This window comes from Microtus oregoni, unplaced genomic scaffold, assembly GCF_018167655.1.
Source record: "Microtus oregoni isolate MIOR12 unplaced genomic scaffold, Mior012 000053F_ref0000044, whole genome shotgun sequence".
NCBI classification, from domain to species: domain Eukaryota; kingdom Metazoa; phylum Chordata; class Mammalia; order Rodentia; family Cricetidae; genus Microtus; species Microtus oregoni.
Window position 1 is genome coordinate 8,307,234 of NW_024543829.1, and position 20,266 is coordinate 8,327,499.

At 36.7% G+C, this 20,266-nt stretch overlaps 1 protein-coding gene across 38 annotated transcripts in view; it reads right to left on the bottom strand.

Annotated features, from left to right (window-relative positions):
• The window catches only part of Rims2 (regulating synaptic membrane exocytosis 2), a 386,828-nt gene that overhangs the window by 176,556 nt on the left and 190,006 nt on the right, over positions 1-20,266 (bottom strand). For 21 of the 38 annotated variants that reach the window (XM_041637529.1, XM_041637523.1, XM_041637532.1 and 18 more), the window contains 4 exons: positions 19,738-19,850; positions 10,768-10,898; positions 6,875-7,046; positions 4,373-4,526 (listed from right to left, as the gene is read on the bottom strand). In XM_041637529.1, the coding sequence (XP_041493463.1) occupies positions 4,373-4,526; positions 6,875-7,046; positions 10,768-10,898; positions 19,738-19,850 (570 nt within the window). Of the gene's footprint in view, positions 1-4,372; positions 4,527-6,874; positions 7,047-10,767; positions 10,899-13,989; positions 14,038-19,737; positions 19,851-20,266 lie in introns of all 38 variants that reach the window. The other 17 variants (XM_041637522.1, XM_041637525.1, XM_041637533.1 and 14 more) reach the window with 2 other exon arrangements.

Consider the following 20,266-nt stretch of genomic DNA (forward strand, 5'->3'; position numbering starts at 1 on the left):
TACCTGAATTACATGAACACAAGGCTTTATCTGGAAAACAATGTGGAGACAATGTCAAAAATACAACTGATATAGCTACTGTTAAATTTGTGGAAATCTCATTTCTACTTAATACTGCAGACAATAAAATTCAAAGTATTAAAAGTGTAAAATACCATACCAATTCAGAATAAGACAGAAACTCATTATATATGAATAAAAATTTAAATTAAGTTTATAGAAATTCTGACTAAATTAAAGTATTGCGACAGGAGCGAAAACTAAAGGAGATAGACCAAATCAGACACTCATGACAGCTGCCCGACAGCGCTCCTGTGGGGACCACAGTTCTATGACAGAATCCTAAATGCAGCTGCTAACTTCTGGACACAGAGCAGCAAGCAACAAGGGAACCGAAACTAAAGGAAAAGTATTCCTCATTTTGGAATTCTAGGTTTTAAAAATGGCAAGTTTAAAGCTGACCTCCTTTTTAGAAAAGGCAAGCATTCAAAATCTTAAGGATACAGTCACTTAAACAGATCATTTTAAAAATGTGTGGAAATCATCAAAAAGAAAAAGCATACAATTTTTTTCTCTATAATACAACTGACATTTCTTATGGGGAGAATGTAACACTGCAGCACAGTTACTAAGGAGGCTTATTTTCTAACATAGAAGTAAAGTTTGAAAAATGTAATGATAATTCTAAAGGTAGCAAATGAGGAAATAAATTAATTTGCCAGATTTTCACAGGACTTATCTGTGTTGGAAGCCTACACAGTAGATCAATTAACATAAGATACTTTGAAGAACAAAACAGAACTTCTTTTCTGGCTACAGTATTTGGAGTACCGTGGGAACAGACTAAAAAGTAAGTACAAGGAACCATTTGGTTGCTTTTTGTTGTTGTTTGTTTGTTTTGAGGGTTTTATTGCTTTTTTTGTTTGTTTGTTTGTTTGTTTTGAGACAGGATTTCTCTGTCTAGCCCTACCTGTCCTGGAATTCGCCCTGTAGAACAGGCTGGCCTAAAACTCACAGAGATCCTCCTGCCTCTGCCTCCAAGTGCTGGGATTAAAGATGCGTGCCCTGTCTCCCATCATATAAAAAAAAGTCACTAAGTCTCCCGTGGCTCCTCTCTGAATTAAGGGTATGTGTTTCGAAGCTTGCAGACCCTAGCTTATTGCCATGCTGAAGTCAACACTGTAGGGACTGAGGCTGCCCTGGGAGGAGCAGAAGGAAAGAGTGTGCCCTGGAGGAAGGCAGACTGCAGGCATCAAGAGGGACAGTTCCCTGCCACGAGTAAAGAGGAGGGTGAAAATGTTCTGTGAATAACAAAGACTAAGTCTCTGGAAAATTCTAGAGTCCATCAATACTGTATCATCACCCTAAGTAACTCCAAATGTGCTATGCCTATGGCATAAGGACCAGGGCAAGTGGCTTTAGGAGGATTAGCATGCCGAAACGTGGCTTAGGGAACTAGCCACTGGACCCTGGGACATGGTAATGAAGTCAATGTGGATAAAATATGAAGAGCAACTTCTGAATGAATCCTTTCCTAGGCTTCCTAAAACCTCTAGGAAGAAGCTCTTTAAAGGTATCTCAACATTGCATTAGATATAATTTTTTAAACAGTGTATATCATATCATGTTGGTGAAAGAGTTACACTTCCTATCTAAAAGGTGTGTCTTGGGCCAGTCACACTATCAAGCCCAATAAGTATGACAGGTACTTAATGCTGATGCAATTAAAGCAATAAATATTTTAAAAACAAAAGGGCAAAATACATCAAACTAAAAATGAGAAACATATGAAATATGTTCATTCAAATAAGAAATTTAAATAAATTACCAGAAGTTTTTCAAAAAGGACACAAGAAAAACTGCTGTAGAGCTTGGATAGGGGCATGAACACAGAGGGGTTTAAGGCTTCAAACCTACCCATAACTACAGACAACTGAAGCCGATGGAGGTTCTCCAATGGTGTAAGAAAGAGCATTGGCTGACATCAGCAGCCTGTATGCGTACATTATAATAATTAGTGCACAATGAACTGAATTACTAACCATTATTCTGGAATTTAGGAGTATACTAAAAATAGCGGCCAGAAAGAATAGACAAGTTCATTGTGAATAATACTGTAATTATTCCAACAGAGTAAGTTATAATAACATTTACAAATAGGGATGTATAAATGTATATGGTCTCATGGGGTTAAAAAAGAATATTAGAAGTTATTTTTAATTTTATCTGGTATAATGCTTAATGGAAATAAAATTCTGATGATTAGAGAATCAATTTTTTAAAAGAATAATAATGATTGCCTGGGTTTTCCTGTGACTTTCAGAGGACTAATCTTTTAATTTTATACATAGCCAACAGCTTTCAGATTTCTAATGTGGCCACCTTCAGCAGAAAGGATCCATGGGAAACCAGTCGCTACTGCCAGGAATGTCTCACACAGTCAACAAGTAACATCATGGTATTTTCTCATGATTGGACACATTTGACATCTCACTGATGCCAGTGATCCAGCACCTGACAGAGGTGATGCTAAGCCAGGGCCCGAGTGACCACACGGAAATAATAGTAGACCAGGGCCTGGTGACCACACGGAAATGATGGTAGACCAGAGCCTGGTGGCCACACGGAAATGATGGTAGACCAGAACCCTGGTGACCACACAGAAATGATGGTAGACAGAGCCTGGTGGCCACACGGAAATGATGGTAGACAGAGCCTGGTGGCCACACGGAAATGATGGTAGACCAGAACCCTGGTGACCACACAGAAGTGATGGTAGACCAGAGCCCGGCTGACCACATGGAAATGATGGTAGACTAGAACCCTGGTGACCACACGGAAATGATGGTAGACCAGAGCCCAGGTGACCACACGGAAATGATGGTAGACCAGAACCCTGGTGACCACACAGAAGTGATGGTAGACCAGAGCCCAGGTGACCACACGGAAATGATGGTAGACCAGAACCCTGGTGACCACACGGAAATAATGGTAGACCAGAACCCTGGTGACCACACGGAAATGATGGTAGACCAGAGCCTGGTGGCCACACAGAAATGATGGTAGACCAGAACCCTGGTGACCACACGGAAATAATGGTAGACCAGAACCCTGGTGACCACACAGAAATGATGGTAGACCAGAGCCTGGTGGCCACACAGAAATGATGGTAGACCAGAACCCTGGTGACCACACAGAAATGATGGTAACCAGAGCCCGGGTGACCACACGGAAATGATGGTAGACCATAACCCTGGTGACCACACATAAAGAAGACACTTCATAAATAACAGAGCAGCGAGCATTCACCTCATCCCTCTATCAACTGTCAGAAGATGTCAAACTAATGTTAAGCTCTTTAAGTGGTGGTACAAAAGTTAGTAGTAGCATTTTTAAATCTGGAAAACACTATTAAACTGTGCAAAACTAATGTAAAAGGGCCTAACACAATTGCTAGTAGTTAGTAAAAGAACACACTGGATTGTTTTAAAATTAATCAGTACTGTGTGTGGGTATGTGTATGTGTGTATGCATGTGTGTGCTATGTTTGTATGCACATGTTTGCCCACACATGGCTACAAAGGCAATGTGTGCATGCGTGTGGAGACCAGAAATCTATCTGCACTCCTCTTTGAGACATGGTCTCTCACAGAATCTGGTGCTCAGCAGTAGGGCTTGGATGGCTGCGCAGTGAACCTCAGGGCTCACAAGCCTGTCTTGGCTTTCACGGAGCGGGAAGCTGTGCCTACAGATGTGCACCAGCTGCTGAAGAGGTTTCCAGGAATTTCAAATCACGTCCTACGTTTGCACAGTGTTTTACAGGCAGAGCAAGCTCCCCAGCCTCTAAAATTAAAAAGCCCTTATGACCATACCATGGGGTAAGTAATGTCATTTCCATTTGATAAAGGAGAAAATCTAAGTATAGAGAGATCATCTGCCTCAAGTCATTAACTTATAAAATGGAAAAAAATCAATTTAAGATGTGAAACATAATTTCAGTCACTATGTCAAAGCTATCATTTTATGTATTCATAAACTGTGATATTTTTAGGTATCTGCAGCTACCTATTAATGGGAGCTAATGTTAGCTCTCATTCCTACATTTAAGAGTTTAAATACTAATACCCCAAAAGTCGTGTTTATTTGATGTTATAGCATATAATATGCAACCAAAATGATTTTAATATTGTGAATGTGAATGCTATAGACATGATTAATATTACTGTTTTAAATTATTAAAAAAGCATCAATAGTAGCCATAAAAACACTAACAAATGCCTATTAGCACCTATAATGCTGTTTTCAAATTCTGTCAGATATACAATCATGATAGAAAAAGTCACTGCAAGCATGATAAAGTTTGCAAACTTACTTTGTAACCTGCGTGTCGGGCTCTCCCCATGGAGCTGTCTTCGTGGCAAATATGGAGACGGGTGAGGGAGGGGTAATGAAGAGACGTCGTGGGTCTGGAGTTTGTACCAGTGCGGTTCGTCATCTAGCAGCGCGGTTTCCAGTTCTATCAGAATCTACAGACCGAAGACACAAAGACCTCGTCTCCCAATGGTGAAGACTTCTCCTCAGCAGTGTTATAACTTTTACAATATTATTACAATGATGCTGTCTCAACAAAACAAGGACATTCAACAGTGCCAAATTGTCAGCGTGTTTTGACAGTAACTAAATGAGAAATACTTTTCCTTCCAAACTTAGAGTGATTTTCTACTTTAAATACTGACATCTATTGTATATACACATCTATTGATCACCCCATTAAGAGGATATCAATTTTGCCATGACATGAGTAGCATTTTTTACTTTGAAAATGTCTATGAAAACTAATGTTTATATTTTATTTTCTAACTCAAAAGCATTTCCATTTATAGTTATTAGTAGAAAAATAACTTCATATTAATCAATAAATGAGGGAAAATAATTAACTTAAAGTATCTATTAATAACCAACCGGGTCACATTATTGATCTTTATTATGTATAAAAAATAACTATCTTTGTATTATAGGACAGATTGCCAAAGCTACAAAAGGCTAAATGACCTCTCTCTCGGGTCAGATAAGCTTGTTATGTTCCTTAAGCCTTGATGTACACTGAACCGTACTGCAGACAGTTCAAAACCAACACGTCACACCACCAGTCCCCTAATAATGTACAACTGCTATATGTCATTCAGAAAGAAACAGGAAAAGTCAAGAAAGGATGCTTAACATATACCGTATGACATGATGATGTAATATGAATTTTTTAATTATAAAATAAATCAGTCTGTATAGATGGGTTAGTTTTCCTTCCTGGGGCTCTGCAAGAGTGAGTGGGTTTGTTGTTCATGCTACACGTGGGTATTCACGCACGTGAAGTGGATCTACCGTGTGAAGATAAACCGCTAAGTCACAGTGATACTGAGCTACAGGCAAACAAGCAAGCTGTTACTTCACTGTGTCTACATGTGCCCTGTACATCCAATAGCAGAGGCGCTATGCTACACAAGGCAATACATACGAGCCTTATAGCCTTACTTAACGCCCTACTAGACGGGAACTGCTGCATGCTGGCATTATTTACACAGGGCCAAACGGGAAACTGAAGCAGGGGAAGATCGATTTGTTGAACAGAGGACGAGGAAGTGATTGTGCCACAAACAGTCAAGGCCCATTGTTCTCCAGAACTGTATGGCTCTTCTCTCAAAATCATTCATAGCTTTGTAACTCTGTGTGTGTTTGTTTCGAGACGAGGTTTCTGTGCAGCTCTGGCTGTTCCTGAACTAGCTGTGCGGACCAGGTTAGCTCTGCAGATTGGCCTGCCTCTCCCTCCGGAGTGCTGGGATTAAAGGCGTGTACCACCACTGCCTGGCAAGGTTAGTAACTCTCTGGGTGACATAATTCAGTTCCTATTTCTATGTCCTTCCTTTCATCTAATCAGGAAAACTAGGTAGAATAAACAAATGGAAGCGAAGAACTGATTGTTCTCACTATTACATGCGAATGGCTAGAAAGTCACTTCTCTTACGCCTCTGGAATTTGCTCTCCACATTACAACTGGAAATATTTTTCTCAACTCACAATTTAGGCAATCTTTGTCCTCATTAGTCAGGGGATTAATATAGGGAATATGTTCTGTGTCCTTTTGGCCTTGAGGTTTCATTTCTTATCACTTCCTCAGCCAATTTGAGGCAGGGACCTAAACTCCGCCAACCCGATGCTGTGCTACTCTCTTCAGACACCTCACTTTCTTGACTAAGCTAACGTCTACTCTTTATTGGTACTTCCTTTGGCTGTTTCAGTATTTCTACTACATATTCAATATCATAGCAATATCTGAATCCACAATGAACTCTACACTCTTGAGGTAGGCCTGTGGAAAACTGTCTGATACCTTATATGGCTTACAAAGTATTCCATGAATAAATGAATAATTGGCCAATAAAATAACAAGAAGCAGAAAACACTATATGAGACAATAACTCTATCAAGTGTAAATCAAACCTTTGTCATCATACTAAGATTCCCCATGCTGCTTATGTTAATGGGGTTTTCTTTATTGGTTTTGCTGTTGGTTTTGGTTTGAGACAGAGCCTCACTAGGATGCTGTACTTGAATTCATGAATCAAATGCATCAGTTTCCTAGTAGCTGGGATTATAGGCATACAGTAACACTTACACATCCAGTTTTACTAAGAGTTTTAAGAACATTGTTTTCTTTAGTGTTGCTAAGGTTTATCTTAAGGCAGCTAATCCATTCTGCTAATAAATAAACAAACTATGCATATATTTTTTCAGACATTTAAATTCCTAAGTATTCCAGTGACAGTCCTTTAACAACAGAATGGTCCGAGAAGGTTCAACTTTAACTACTTCCAGGTACCTCTCCTAAGAATTCACTCTCTTCTTCCCGAACCCTAGCTTGATCCCAAAGGGTAATCTCCAGCATTCGCTCCCGGAACTCTCTTCGGTGGACAGGGGAGTAAATGAAGGTCTGGTTCCATTTGGGTTCCAGTGTTTTCTTCACTGTCTTTGTTCTTCTCTTGTTTTTATCACTATTTTAACAAAAAGAAATTATGCATGCTTACATAAAAAGATTTCGCTCTAAATTCTATCCATTTAAAATTGCTCAAGTGAAATCACATATTTGTTTTCTGAAGTTAATGTAAACTTTTACTTATAGTTATATTATGATACAATCGCATTATCTCTGTAACTTAGTATGAGCAACAGCTCAAATAAACCTTCTATTCACTTAAGCTAAGAGTTTAATTGTTAAAAAAAACATAGCAATGTTTACTTCATATACAAACAGCTTAGCTTAGCTTAGCTAACAAGCAATCGTAGTACATATTTTATGAAGTAACTCTATCTCAAATAAGAAATGCTATTAGTTTATTTGACAAAAACAAAAGGAACACGGTTTCTATGCAAGGAAGCCAGAGGAATATGTGACGGAAACAGGAGCCAATCATCTTGACATACTGGACCCAGCGGTAGGAGGCTTTCACACTTACTTTGATGGACTAGCTTGAGTTAGAAAATATTTTTAAGCTATGTCACTCATTAAATGCATTTATTATAAATTACATTTATAAATTACAAACATGTATTATAATATCATTATGACATTAGCTGCATTAAAATATACTAAAATAAGAAATTAATGATGGACAATTGGTAAATGGACAATTAGCTCTAATTAGAACTGAATCAGAAGAAGGCTGGGAGAATAAGTCTTAAGCTTAAGTAAAGAGAGAAAGAACGAGCTCTCACATAACTAAGAGCTAAGAAGGAATGCTTCCTCAAGTCCCTCAAAACAGAGCACACACAGCAGATTCTCTGCCAGCGCCACCTCCTCCTCCAAATAAACTGTGATAAAAACCTTATTTTCAACAAAGTAGAGAAATAGGCTTTGATTTTCTTAAAAGTGTAAATGAAGCCCTGAAAGTGCGTCATAAAGTTGAAGTCAAACAGTACAAAGGGAAGAACTGTACTTAACAAAGACTAATCTATGGGGGTATATTTTAAATAGATAGCTAAAATAAATCCTTAATCTCTACATTATTGAGAATACAATAAACATGTGCTCAAAAAAATCTAATCAAAACTTTATTTTCATGCTAGGATTTTGCCTTCAGTTTAACTTAAAGTAACAATCATAAACTTGACATTTGCATCCAAATTTTTTAAAAAAGGATTAAATATATTTGTGGTCATAAGCAACTTTACTTCAAAATATTACTTTTATAGAACATGGAACATTAAATAAAAAGTAGTTTTCTGACTAACATAATTGGAATTTTAGAGCAGATATATCTTCTTTGTCTCATGGACATTCTGGGAAATCTTAAACTAAATATCAATTGTTATTTTATATATTCAAGATTTCTTCCTGAAAAATTTTTCAGGAAAAACTAAATGAATTGTCATAGTCATGGATAAAAATTGGGTCAAAGGAAAAAAGAAAAAAAGCCAACATGATAATGCAACTTTCTGAGTATATAAAATTATTTTTTTTTATTGAGAAAAGGAAAAAAAAGTATCCGCCTCCTCCCAGCCTCCCATTTAGAGGTAAAATCCCAGAACAACCCATCCAACAAAGTAAGCTTGAAAAGCACACAAATCTTGGTATCGGACAAGTGGCTGAGAAACGACCTGAATAAAAAGTTCAGAGAGCTCTTACATTCTTTGAGGTTACAAAAAGAAAGTTTAGCACTATCTGGGGATTTGAAAAACATGTGGACTCCAAAGTGAGTGACACTATTAGGAGGTGTGGCCTTGATGGAGGAGGTGTGTCACTGTGGGGTTGGGCTGTGAGGTCTCTTCCGCTCAAGCTTCTCTCAGTGTGACAGTCAGTCAACTTCCTGCTGCCTCTGAGTCAAGATGTAGGACTGTCAGCTCCAGCACCATGTCTGCCTACATGCTGCCAGGCTCCCCACCATGACAAACCTCTGAAACCTCTGAACCTCTGAAACTGTAAGCGAGCTCCCTCAATTCAATGTTTTCCTTTATAGGAGTTGCTGGGATCATTCTGTCTCTACACAGCCAAAGAAACCCTAAGACACACTGTACGTGGGATACAAAGGGCAAGGTAAGGAGAGATATTTTTATTTTAACCCCACTGTATCAAAAAGCAAGAAAAATTGGGAAAAGTCATACAAAACTAAATAATAAAGTCAATCAAGAAAAAGACATGCCGGGCGGTGGTGGCGCACACCTTTAATCCCAGCACTCAGGAGGCAGAGGTAGGCGGATCTCTGGGAGTTCAAGGCCAGCCTGGTCTACAAGAGCTAATTCTGGGACAGGTACCAAAGCTACAAAGAAACCCTATCTCGAAAAACCAAAAAAAGAAAAAAAAAAGAAAAAGACGTGGTAAACTTTCAGCACCATAATAATTACATGTGGGGAAGTACAGCTTAGCGGGGTATGGCACGCGCTGCTCCCCATGTCTGACAACCAGAGTCAATCCCCAGGGCCTATGGGAGAGGAAGAGTACTGATCATCACATTGTTGTCTGACTTTCATGTGAGGGCTTTAGAACGTGCACAAACCACACACACACAAACACACGTACAGACAAATAAATAATGATGTAATTTTAAAATAAAAATACAATAAATATTTTCTTTAAGAGTATGAATTGTTGAAAGCTAAGTAGCTTGAGAATAAGGCCGAGCTGAGTGCCATATTGGTCGTGGGTCTGTGTCGATCCCTCCCATGGATTTTGATAATAACAAACTACTGTGTGCTAAAGGAGAAGCTGCCAGGGTAGTGGATGATTTGCTGTGATATATATTGTTCAGCTGAAATTTAGGTTCTATCTGACCACTCCAATATGGTTAATTTTTTTCTTCCTTACATTTTAACATGCATCTCTGGACAAAAAAAAATCTAAATCTTCAGAAACAACACCTTTTTTCAAGTTACTTTTTTTTTTGTTTTTTCGAGATTACTTTTAAAGGAAAAATTGATGGAGTAAGAAGTTTCCCATACTTTAAATATAGTGAAATCTTAACATATTGTGAAATTTGTAAACAATTTAAACATGTATCAAGTAAACTGCAATTGCTAATTACCTGCTCACATCACCTTTTTCTTGACTGACGTTGCTCAGATGATGCTCAGACACTGGAAATCTGGTGTTTATGGTGGCAGATACGGAGCTTTTGAGCCTTCCCTCCTTGGAAAGCTTTCATGTAGATGTTTTAACCCCCTATATTCTGTAAACCTTTTGTTTGGTTGGAAGTATCACCCCAGCCCCCCTGGCATTCATATATATAAGGAGTCTGGAATGTTTGGTGAAAAGTTCTGAGCCCCTTCCCCTGGGAGTGGCTGCAATCCAGACTCCACCTCCAAGAAAACCCACCAAATGGTGACCCCTCCTCAGGTCAAGAGGTGTGGATGGAAAAAGTGGAGAAGAATATGAGCACAAGCCGTTTCAGTTCCAACTTTGTTTACTACACAACCTACTAAAATTTGTATTTTAAAAAATGAATTTTAATAATTTTGACATAGAAACATATTACTTAATAAATACAATATGCAGATGGCTTAAACTAAATATTTAAATAAAATCATATATAGGAAATCCAAGTTTTAAAATAATCTCAAATACTTACTGTCAATTTTTGATTCATCAGAACGATTATATTTTTAAAATTTCACAGCTATCCAACTGTCATGATGTGAAATACTGAATGACACAGGACTGAAACATTCTTTACTTCCCTGCTTATTTTTAGGATCATATATGTTTTAATTTCAAATCCCTACCTTCTGTCTGGAAGAAAGTAAATTTTAACATAAGGATTTCGTGGCCTCCCATCTTCTCTGGAAGGGAGATCCTTTGCACCCAGAATGGTGACTATCAACTGGTGACCAACCTTGTCAAACCATAGTTTGATCTGAAAAGCAAAAGCATTCATTATTAGCTCAAAATTTACTTCCAATACATGTCTACATTTCCAATCTTTATAGCATTCTCTAATACTGATATAACTGAAATGTTAAGAGAAAACATTTTCCCCAGTAAAATGTGATGTGTTAAAATAACAGGATATCCTATAATAACTTCAATGAATAGATGGATTGATGCTAATGTTTTAGTTTCGTTGATGAATCAATTGGACTTTTACTATCTGGATGCAATGGTCATATAATAATTATACTACTGGATTACATACTTTGTACACAATAACTCCTAACTCTATCTTTGTGCAAGAAGCACTATCGTTTTGTTCATTTTGAGTTGTAAATGGGTGTTCCAAATGCAGTGTGTGGACAGAAACAAGGAAAAGGTATTTATTCAGAGGGAGGTTACAAGCAAATGTTTCATGTCTCCTTAGTAAAACACATCTCAAAGGATAGAAGGCTTACTCATAGCTTTAATAGATTCCTCAAGTTTATGTTTGAAATGATAATAAATTCACCTTTTAAAGATTTTAGAGGCATAGTTCCTTCTTCAGTGAAGAAAATACATAACATCCTTAAAATAATAAAAGTTTCACTTTAAAATTAAATGTGCATAATTCTGCTGCAATAATTAGGAATTGTGACTTCCAGTCATGCTGCTCCTGGGTTCTCTTAAGAGCTGCATCTCTCTGCACCTCAACCCTTCACTCCTCATTCACTGAGCTTTCTGTCTGCATCTGCATTAGAGATCCATATTACCTAAGATTCAGCATCTCCTACCGTCAGCTTAAAATTGAAATGGGACCAAAAATATGGAACTTGACAACGACATGTCTTAGTTATACATGAAGCTCAGCAGTTCAGCTCCAACTCCACGGTGGTTTTGGCGGGTCCCTCTGTATATATTCTGTATATATTCCAGAGAGCCAAAGGCTGCTGAGTCAGGAGAGGCAGATTGACAGCCTAAGATACAAAATTACTTCTGCTCTTGCCCTGTCAGGGTTAAAATGGACGAGCCCCTTACAGGATATTTAACAAAAGATATTCAAATTTTAAAAGTAACTATTAGTAGTTTTCATGGTTTATTGTCTTGAATTTTAAAGTAGTTTTATCTTGCTATTGTATAACAAAATTTTTCTACCAGCTAAGAAGTTCAAAAATAGACCCTCAAGAAGATTGCCTTAAGCTGCATTTAAAAAATATCTGGAAAGTACTCTTATCTGGCATATTAGAAAGTTACACATTTCTAGGCTGGCTATTCTCCTACAAACTAAAATGGGATCTTAGAATTTTAAGAATTGCAGCATTCACTCAAAGGATCGAGGACCACCACTCCCTTCAAAGGAAAACAGGTTTAGTGGCTAGACATGGTGACAGCACAGGAGAAGGGCTGTGGCAAACCTATAGACTGAAGCTAATCTGAGCTAAGAGCAAAGCCTGTCTCAAACAAGGAGAGAAACAACCACAAACTGAAGAGGGAGGGGCTGGGGACTGACTCAAAGTTTGAAAAGAGAAAAAAAAAACTTTTAAATTCACATGCTGAGCAATACTAGGCTACAGATATAGATAAGGATAACAAGATAGAGAGAATAAGCTATTCTTTTCACAAAAGCCAAGAGATAAAAATAAAGAAATTAGAATATTTGATTTTTCGTGGGATGAAGGTAATGTCGAAAGTCTCAGAGTCTTCTAAAACCTGTGATGAAGGTCAGATTAATTTATGTAATCTCCACTATCACCAACGACAGCAACTCTTACAAGTTTAATTTTTTCCATAAACTATTATCTTCAGATAATTTAGAGCTAACCACTATCCCTTACCACTCTTTCTTACATAAACATACATTAGCTTTATTGTACAGTACTGTTAACTAAATTATATTGTTCAAAAATATGAGTATTACCACTATTTGATAAGAACCTATCCCATTACATCAGATCAAAATCGGACTGTTTCTGAGATTGTCTTGAGCTGGGCACTTACAAACAGCCCTGACTTTCAGTTTCATTACAGAGTGGAGTTTTCATTACATTACTGGGGTTTTTAATAGATATTTTATTATCCATGATATTTAACATATTCTTAAAGCAGTATTTTAAAAATAATATTTAAAACTTAACTTATTTGTTCCCTAAAATACAAAAAATACCTCATAATTCTATCCTTGACAAGTCTTAATTAAATCATTTAATAAAAATCTTGGTACTATTTTATTGTTTAATATGATTATCCTCTCAGCTTCAGCATTTAACCAATTTACACTCTTCACAATAGAAATTTAGCATCTAACATATTTTATATTATATGATATCTAATGGAATTAATATTTTAATTATTTAAAAGTATTATCCAAAGCCACCATTCTTTTTAAAAACATGCAACAAAGCAGGGAAGGCATACTACTACTTTGAAGATAACTATTTGGCATTGCTATACCATATAAACAACATCCTAATGGAAAGAGGCAAACAGCTTGTACCCAAGTAGGAAATAAAAGGAAATTAAATGATGAAATACAAACAAAATAACATATACACATCATTTGGATTGTGAATTTTTTTGTTCTTTCAAATTCCAAAAGTTAATTCTTATATATCGAATGTTTAAAAAAATCGTATTTTAAATAAGGTACAAATATATTTGCCAATCTCCTCAAGGAGCCATTGCTTGGAAAATGCAAGAGAATGTGGATGTGACGTGGTATAATGAGGGATTTAAAGAGACAGCAACCTTTGTGTAGTAAAGGAAAATATCTGGAGTTTTAAAATTAGCTATTTCAGTAAATGTTACAGAAATAAGCCAAATCTACACCAAAACACAATTGGAATGCAACTTTGAAACGTATGCATTTGAGTACTGCAATAACTGCAAAATCACTAACGATGATTGTCTCTTTAAATTTGTATTCAATATTCTAATCTCCATGCAGAATTTTACAAGCTGTCTTAGAAAATGATTTGAGAGTCAATAGTATGGTTTGGAGCAACATACCAAAAAAAGTGTTCCTACTACGCATTTTCCAAAAACATACAAATAAGGGATAAAACACACTTTAGCTTCTATCAGGCAGACAAAGCCTTTACCTGAACCCTAGGAACAAAAGGCGATGTTCTTCTACTAAGGCTTTGGCTCTGGTAAGCAAAATTAAAGAAAAAAGCAATAAAACAAAACCAAAAAGGACAATATGCTGGAACCAAAAGACCAAAAGTAAAAATGAACATATAAAACTCTCCCTTAAATACAATGTTTCCATGACAATATTTTTAATTTAATCACTTTATTATAAAAAATAAATATTTCCCAATGCTAAAATATATGAAAACTATTCAAAACACAATAAATATCATAATTTGTTGAACCATATTCTTAAAACATAGTCAGAATAATAGGAATTAAGACTGAATGTACAAGATAATATAATTTAAAAAAATGATTAAAGTATAACCCCAAATCAAGAAAATTGAAACTTTACCCTTAAACACACTACAGCCTGTGAAATCTGTGGGTGACTGGTCCCAGGGTACCCACAAACACCAAATCTACCGATGTTCAAATCCTTTACAAACAGTGGCATAGGAGATGCACAAATTAACAGGATCTCTGTGCCTTCAATCAGCTCTAGACTATAAGTGATAATTTATAATAGCGAATATAATGGAAATACTACAAGTTTTTGGTGCATTATTATTTAAGAAACAATTACAATATTAGAGTTAAATTAATATTAGCTGTTCACAGAGACAATTTTTTAATCGATTCGTAACCGTGTGAGTGTATGGATATGAAATTTACTAAAATGGAATTGTAATTGCACACAGATCAAAGTAGAGCGCAGCATGAAGGAGGGAACAGGACGAGCTGCTGGCTGGAGATACTACTAACTGCGGCACGGCTACTAACAACACTATCTCAGGACTTCATAGTTACAAAGCTACTATTAACCTCATAGTTACAAAGATACTATTAACCTCATAGTTACAAAGATACTATTAACCTCATAGTTACAAAGATACTATTAACCTCATAGTTACAAAGATACTACTAACTGCGGGCACTGCTACTAACAACACTATCTCAGGGCTTCATGGTTACAAAGCTCTCTATGTTTCCTTTAAGTTTATGGTGTGGGCATTGCCTCCTGATATTCCCAGCAGCTCTGGGAGCTCACTGTTCTGATCCCCAGTATACAAGTGAAGAGAAATACCTAATAAGGTCTAGATGCGCTTCCAAGTGTTCACAGGGTAGAAGGGTATAAACAGAGATCTCAGAAAAATAAAAATAACAAACTTCTTTTCTGAATTTCTTAATCTTTTATTTTAAAACAATTTCCAGTAATTGAAAAAAAAAATATAGATCAATCATATCAAGAATAAAACCAGAGGGCCTCCAGAAAATGGATTTGGGGCCATTGAATTCTGCTTCCCTCAACATGATTCCATGGTCTCGTGTCATCTGTTAGGACAGTTAAGGGCTGGTGCCTTCCATCTCTCCCACTGTAGGGAAACTGGTGTGAATGAGGGGAGGGCTTTGGCCCAGGTACGAGATCACTGGACAGGATCACTAGACAGGCATGATACTTAAGTAAGAAACAAACCTAACACCCAAAGGAGAACAACCTTCACAGCATGTGTGTTAGCCACCATGAATCACCTTTCTTTCTCTCCAAAACACCAAGTATCAAGTCTGAGCTTTCTTCCTTTCCAAATGGAGATAGGCCCAAAGAGGAAGTGCTCAGACACAGAATGTGAGGGAATATCTGTCTGCTGAAATCTGCATGGACAGAGTACGTAGGGGAAGCGGGGTGTGGAGTTCCCATAGATTAACTAGCCGTGTTGAAGGGTAAAGGAATATAGAGATTTCATTTTCCTTGCCACCATCTATATATGTTTTAAATAAAATATATCAAAGAAAAGAAAAAATTTTATAAACATATATTACTTCATAAAATAAAAGGTCTACTTTTAAAAGATTTTTTTAAAAAAATCAACCATTTATAGGAAATAATTTTTCTTTATCTAAAACAAGCAGTTATCAGATTTCTAAAATCAACATTTTTCATTTTTAATCCTTATGTTTACCCACATGTTTCTACATTAAAGATGACTACAACATATATTTATTCTTAGGTGGAATTTTTAAATGGATCAAAATAGACAAAATATACAAATAACCATGTGAGGCTTGAAGCTGAGGAGCAATTACCGCACTGGAAAGCTGTGAAATTCTCATTTTTCCATCTGTTAACCTTTATCGTTACCCCAGAAAAGCACTGCACGTCCTGCAGTCCCTCTGCTTCTCACCACCGCTGCTGTCTAGGCTACAGACCCTAAGGACTGGATGCAGGAATGAGGATGCTCTGGGCCACATTGTAACTGCTCAGGCTTCATGCAAATGGAGAATGGAAACTTTACACCATAATCTAAGTGTGGATGTCCAGTGTCCCCTTCACTGTCCCTTCTAGTATAATCCTTGGGACAATCTTTTCATGCAATGCATTTATATGGTTAAAGTTATGAGAATAAAGTATTAAAACATCAAAGTCCAAATATAAAACTTGCAAGGGGTAGTAGGGCACACCTTTAATTCCAGCACAGAACAGAAAGGCAGAGGCAGGAGTTTCTGTTAGTTTTAGCCCAGCCTGGAAAAAAATAGCATGCCCAGGCCATTAGGGACTACATAGTGATACACTGTCCAAAAAATAAAAAGGAAAGAAAAGGAAAAAAAAGGAAAGGGAAGGAAGGAAGGAAGGAAGGAAAGAAAGAAGGAAAGAAGGAAAGAAGGAAAAGAGAGAGAGAAACCTATACCTTCATAAATACAATATTTTTAAATGTTCTGGAATTCCATAAAGGGACATATGAAATACATACAATTAATCTAAAGTTACTCAAATTTCTAAAATGGACAAATAAAATTGATACTCGTAATATTTAGTAAAAATAAATTTCAAAAATGTTACAATAAAGTAACTTTACATCTATAAATCAATCACAGACAGTATAATAAAAATATAATTAATATTAGAATCAATAGTATAAAGTGTTCCTATAGAAAAAAATAATTCTGAACCTTTCTCACCTCAAATATATACAAATACTTTCTCTTCTCAGGCATTAGCAATGTCATGACTTTGTGAGGAATAAAACCAAATTTCTCAAAAGCAAAATGTTCAAAGACAGAAGAAAATGGGGATGAAACTGTGATGGTTAAAGCATGCCTGTGGGGATGACCTCGATCACACTGAGGAGGAGAAACCTGTCTTAGTTATGGGTGAGACATTCCTAGGGCAAGGTCCCAGGCCACTTAAGATGGAGAAAGGGATCCGAGCTCTAACACTAAGCACATCATCTGTGCTTTCTGGTCCATGGAATGGGAGCAGCTGCCTCAAGTTCCTGAGGCCTTGGTGTCCCTGCCACCACGGGCAGTACCGCAGTACCCTGAGCCGTGAGACAGAACACACCCTTCCTCCTTGAGCTGTGAGACAGAACACACCCTTTCTCCCTGAGCTCTGAGACAGAACACACCCTTCCTCCCTGAGCTGTGAGACTGAACACACCCTTTCTCCCTGAGCTGGGAGACAGAACACACCCTTTCTCCCTGAGCTGGCAGACAGAACACACCCTTTCTCCCTGAGCTCTGAGACAGAACACACCCTTCCGCCCTGAGCTGGAAAGAAGCTATGGGAAACGGGCACAGCTCAGCTTTCTAAGAGTTTTCCCGAGAAGTGATATAGGTAGGCATATTCTAAACTCCCACTTCATCATAGCAAACCAAAATTGCCTATAGGCTACATACAGAGAGGGAGACAGATGTGTAAGCAACCCAGGAGAGCTCCGTGCTTACACTGGCCTAATGCAAAAAATGTGAATGACATTAAAAGTCATATAATAATGAAAGGCATTCTTTCTTGTCCATTTGTATCCCTGGGGACTAGCACTGCCACCTCTGTCACAACTTAAGTTTATTTGTATCTATGGATATACACATAGCAAAATAGGTTAGGTGTAATTAGAGAAGATTTTTATTAATCTCAAGTTTATACTTTAGTATGTATATTATAATTTTACTTCTAAAATGTTCTCTTGACAAAGTAATTTACCGTAGTAAAAATAGGCAAAATTAATACACATTCAAGGATTTCAGTGTATTGTTATTAGTAGCAATATAAACTAGAAGCTAAAATGCAATATTATAGATGTGAAAATAAAGTTAAGAAGACTTTTTAAAGCTAAGACAAAGTTTATGCAGTACTAGAGAAGAGGGAGAATTGAGGCCGTGTGCAGAGCACACCTATAATCCCAGAATGTGTGGGGCAGAAGGCAGAGGCCCACCGTTCAAGGCCATCCTCATCGCCATATCGATTCCAGCCCAGCTCGGACTACACAACAAAATTCTGACTCAGAAAAATAAGAGAAAGGAAAAAGAGAATGCAAAACTATATGAAATTTTATTTTTAAAATAAATGCACATATTATAAAGTCCTATGTGATGTCAGGATTATTAGTGATTTTACTTTTTGTTTTTCTTTATTAACTAGATTTCTGAAAGCAAATAAGAATTATATCAATAATCCCTGTCTTGTTCGTATGTAAATTGAATGCGTATCTGTGCATAATTTTAAAATGTATGAAATTAATATTTAACATTTTAACTAAATTCATAGAATATTTCCCTTCCAAGCTATAAAAAATATACTTTTCCTATTAAGCTACAATTACATGGACTTGCACTCCTTCACAGCCTGTCCTACTGCCAGGGCAGTTTTGAACCAGGAGGAAAACAGCTGAGTTTGAGATTTCTCCAGACCCCTTCCCTGGACCTCCCACCTACCCTCCTAACACAATGTGTATAAGATCTTGGAATTGGAAATGAAGTAACAAAGAAAGACAGCCTCCAAGAACACCAAGTACTTACTGCCTTTCCCCTTAAAACGAAAAGGAGAAATTTTCAGCTATTTAACAAGAAGGTAATTCTAAGGAATTTAAGATACAACTTCATAATAGTTTGGGGTTTAAATGTCATAATTTTCAATCAATATTTAATTTCTGTTTTTTGAGAACTTAAATAGTTCTTTTCTTTAGTACCTAGGAAATTTCAAATTTAACAGTTGCTAGCAGATTAACAATTACTATAACAACGAACTTGAATGTGTTCTAATAAGGAAATTATAATGTAATAAAAGGACTTAAATTTCCAACCCTCTTCTAGTAGACTATAATATAGAAAGTGCACAGACCAATGCTCACATAACGGAAGGTTACTCCATACACCCAAGAGTCTATTACTGTATCCCTCATATTAGTTAGTCTTGTCTGTTGATTAAAAAAAAACCCTCTAGAATCCATATATATATATGAGCTATATTAAAAATTCATGTTATTATCAAAGTCAAACGAAATTTCCTTAAGACTGAAAAGCAAAGAAGAATACATAAATATTTGTTTCTACCTTAATACAATCTTTGTCTGATAGACCATTTTCCTCTCTCGGGAGAAACTATAGCAATTCCCAGTCTTTAAAACAAAGAGTAAAAATCATCACCTCGACTTCTGGAATAATAATTAAGGGTAAAACAGGAATTACATATCTTAATAAAAATCATTAAACTCTATAAACCTAAATTAAAAGAAAGCATTGTAATAAATAGCCCAAATTACATTTTAAGTAACTATAAAGTGTCAAAAATATAAATCTGATAGGGCAAAGGCACAATTATGTTCTAGAAAGAACTTGGATTAGAAAAAAACAAAAAGAAAGAAAAACAAAAGCCTCAACATCGTATTTTAAAAACATCATTTAATATTCCCAAAGAGAAGAATTGAGTGATTACGTACTGAAAGCTGTCCAGACAAGAACTGTGGGACATCCCTTAACATGCCAGGACTCATGGGAGAGGTAACGGATATAGAAGGACGATCCATTTTTTGAGATTCAAATGAGCTAGAACCTGAAATGACAATTGCACACAAAGGAAAATAAAATGCCTTTGGCTTTTTCCGAACACTCAGCTTATGTCTTTAAAGCCTTTAACTTCCATTCCACACAGACCGCTTTAGTGCTACAGTGTTATCAACAGCCTTAGGGAGAATTGCTACTGCTTTGCTGCTTGGTTCAGACTATTGCATTTGTTGTGGCTGGGCCTGGTTTTGCATGAGTGCAATGTAGGATTCTGTTCAGACCCAGTCACACCAATGCCGTGCTGACTGCGACAGCGACGGGGCACAGTAGGATTTCCTGGTATGTTGTGAAGTGTACTATACTCACACTTTATGAGAGAACACTAAAAATGAAGAAGGAAGAAAAATCAAAACAGTGAACTACCTCAAGAACACGCAAATTTTAAATGCTTAGAACATAAGTACT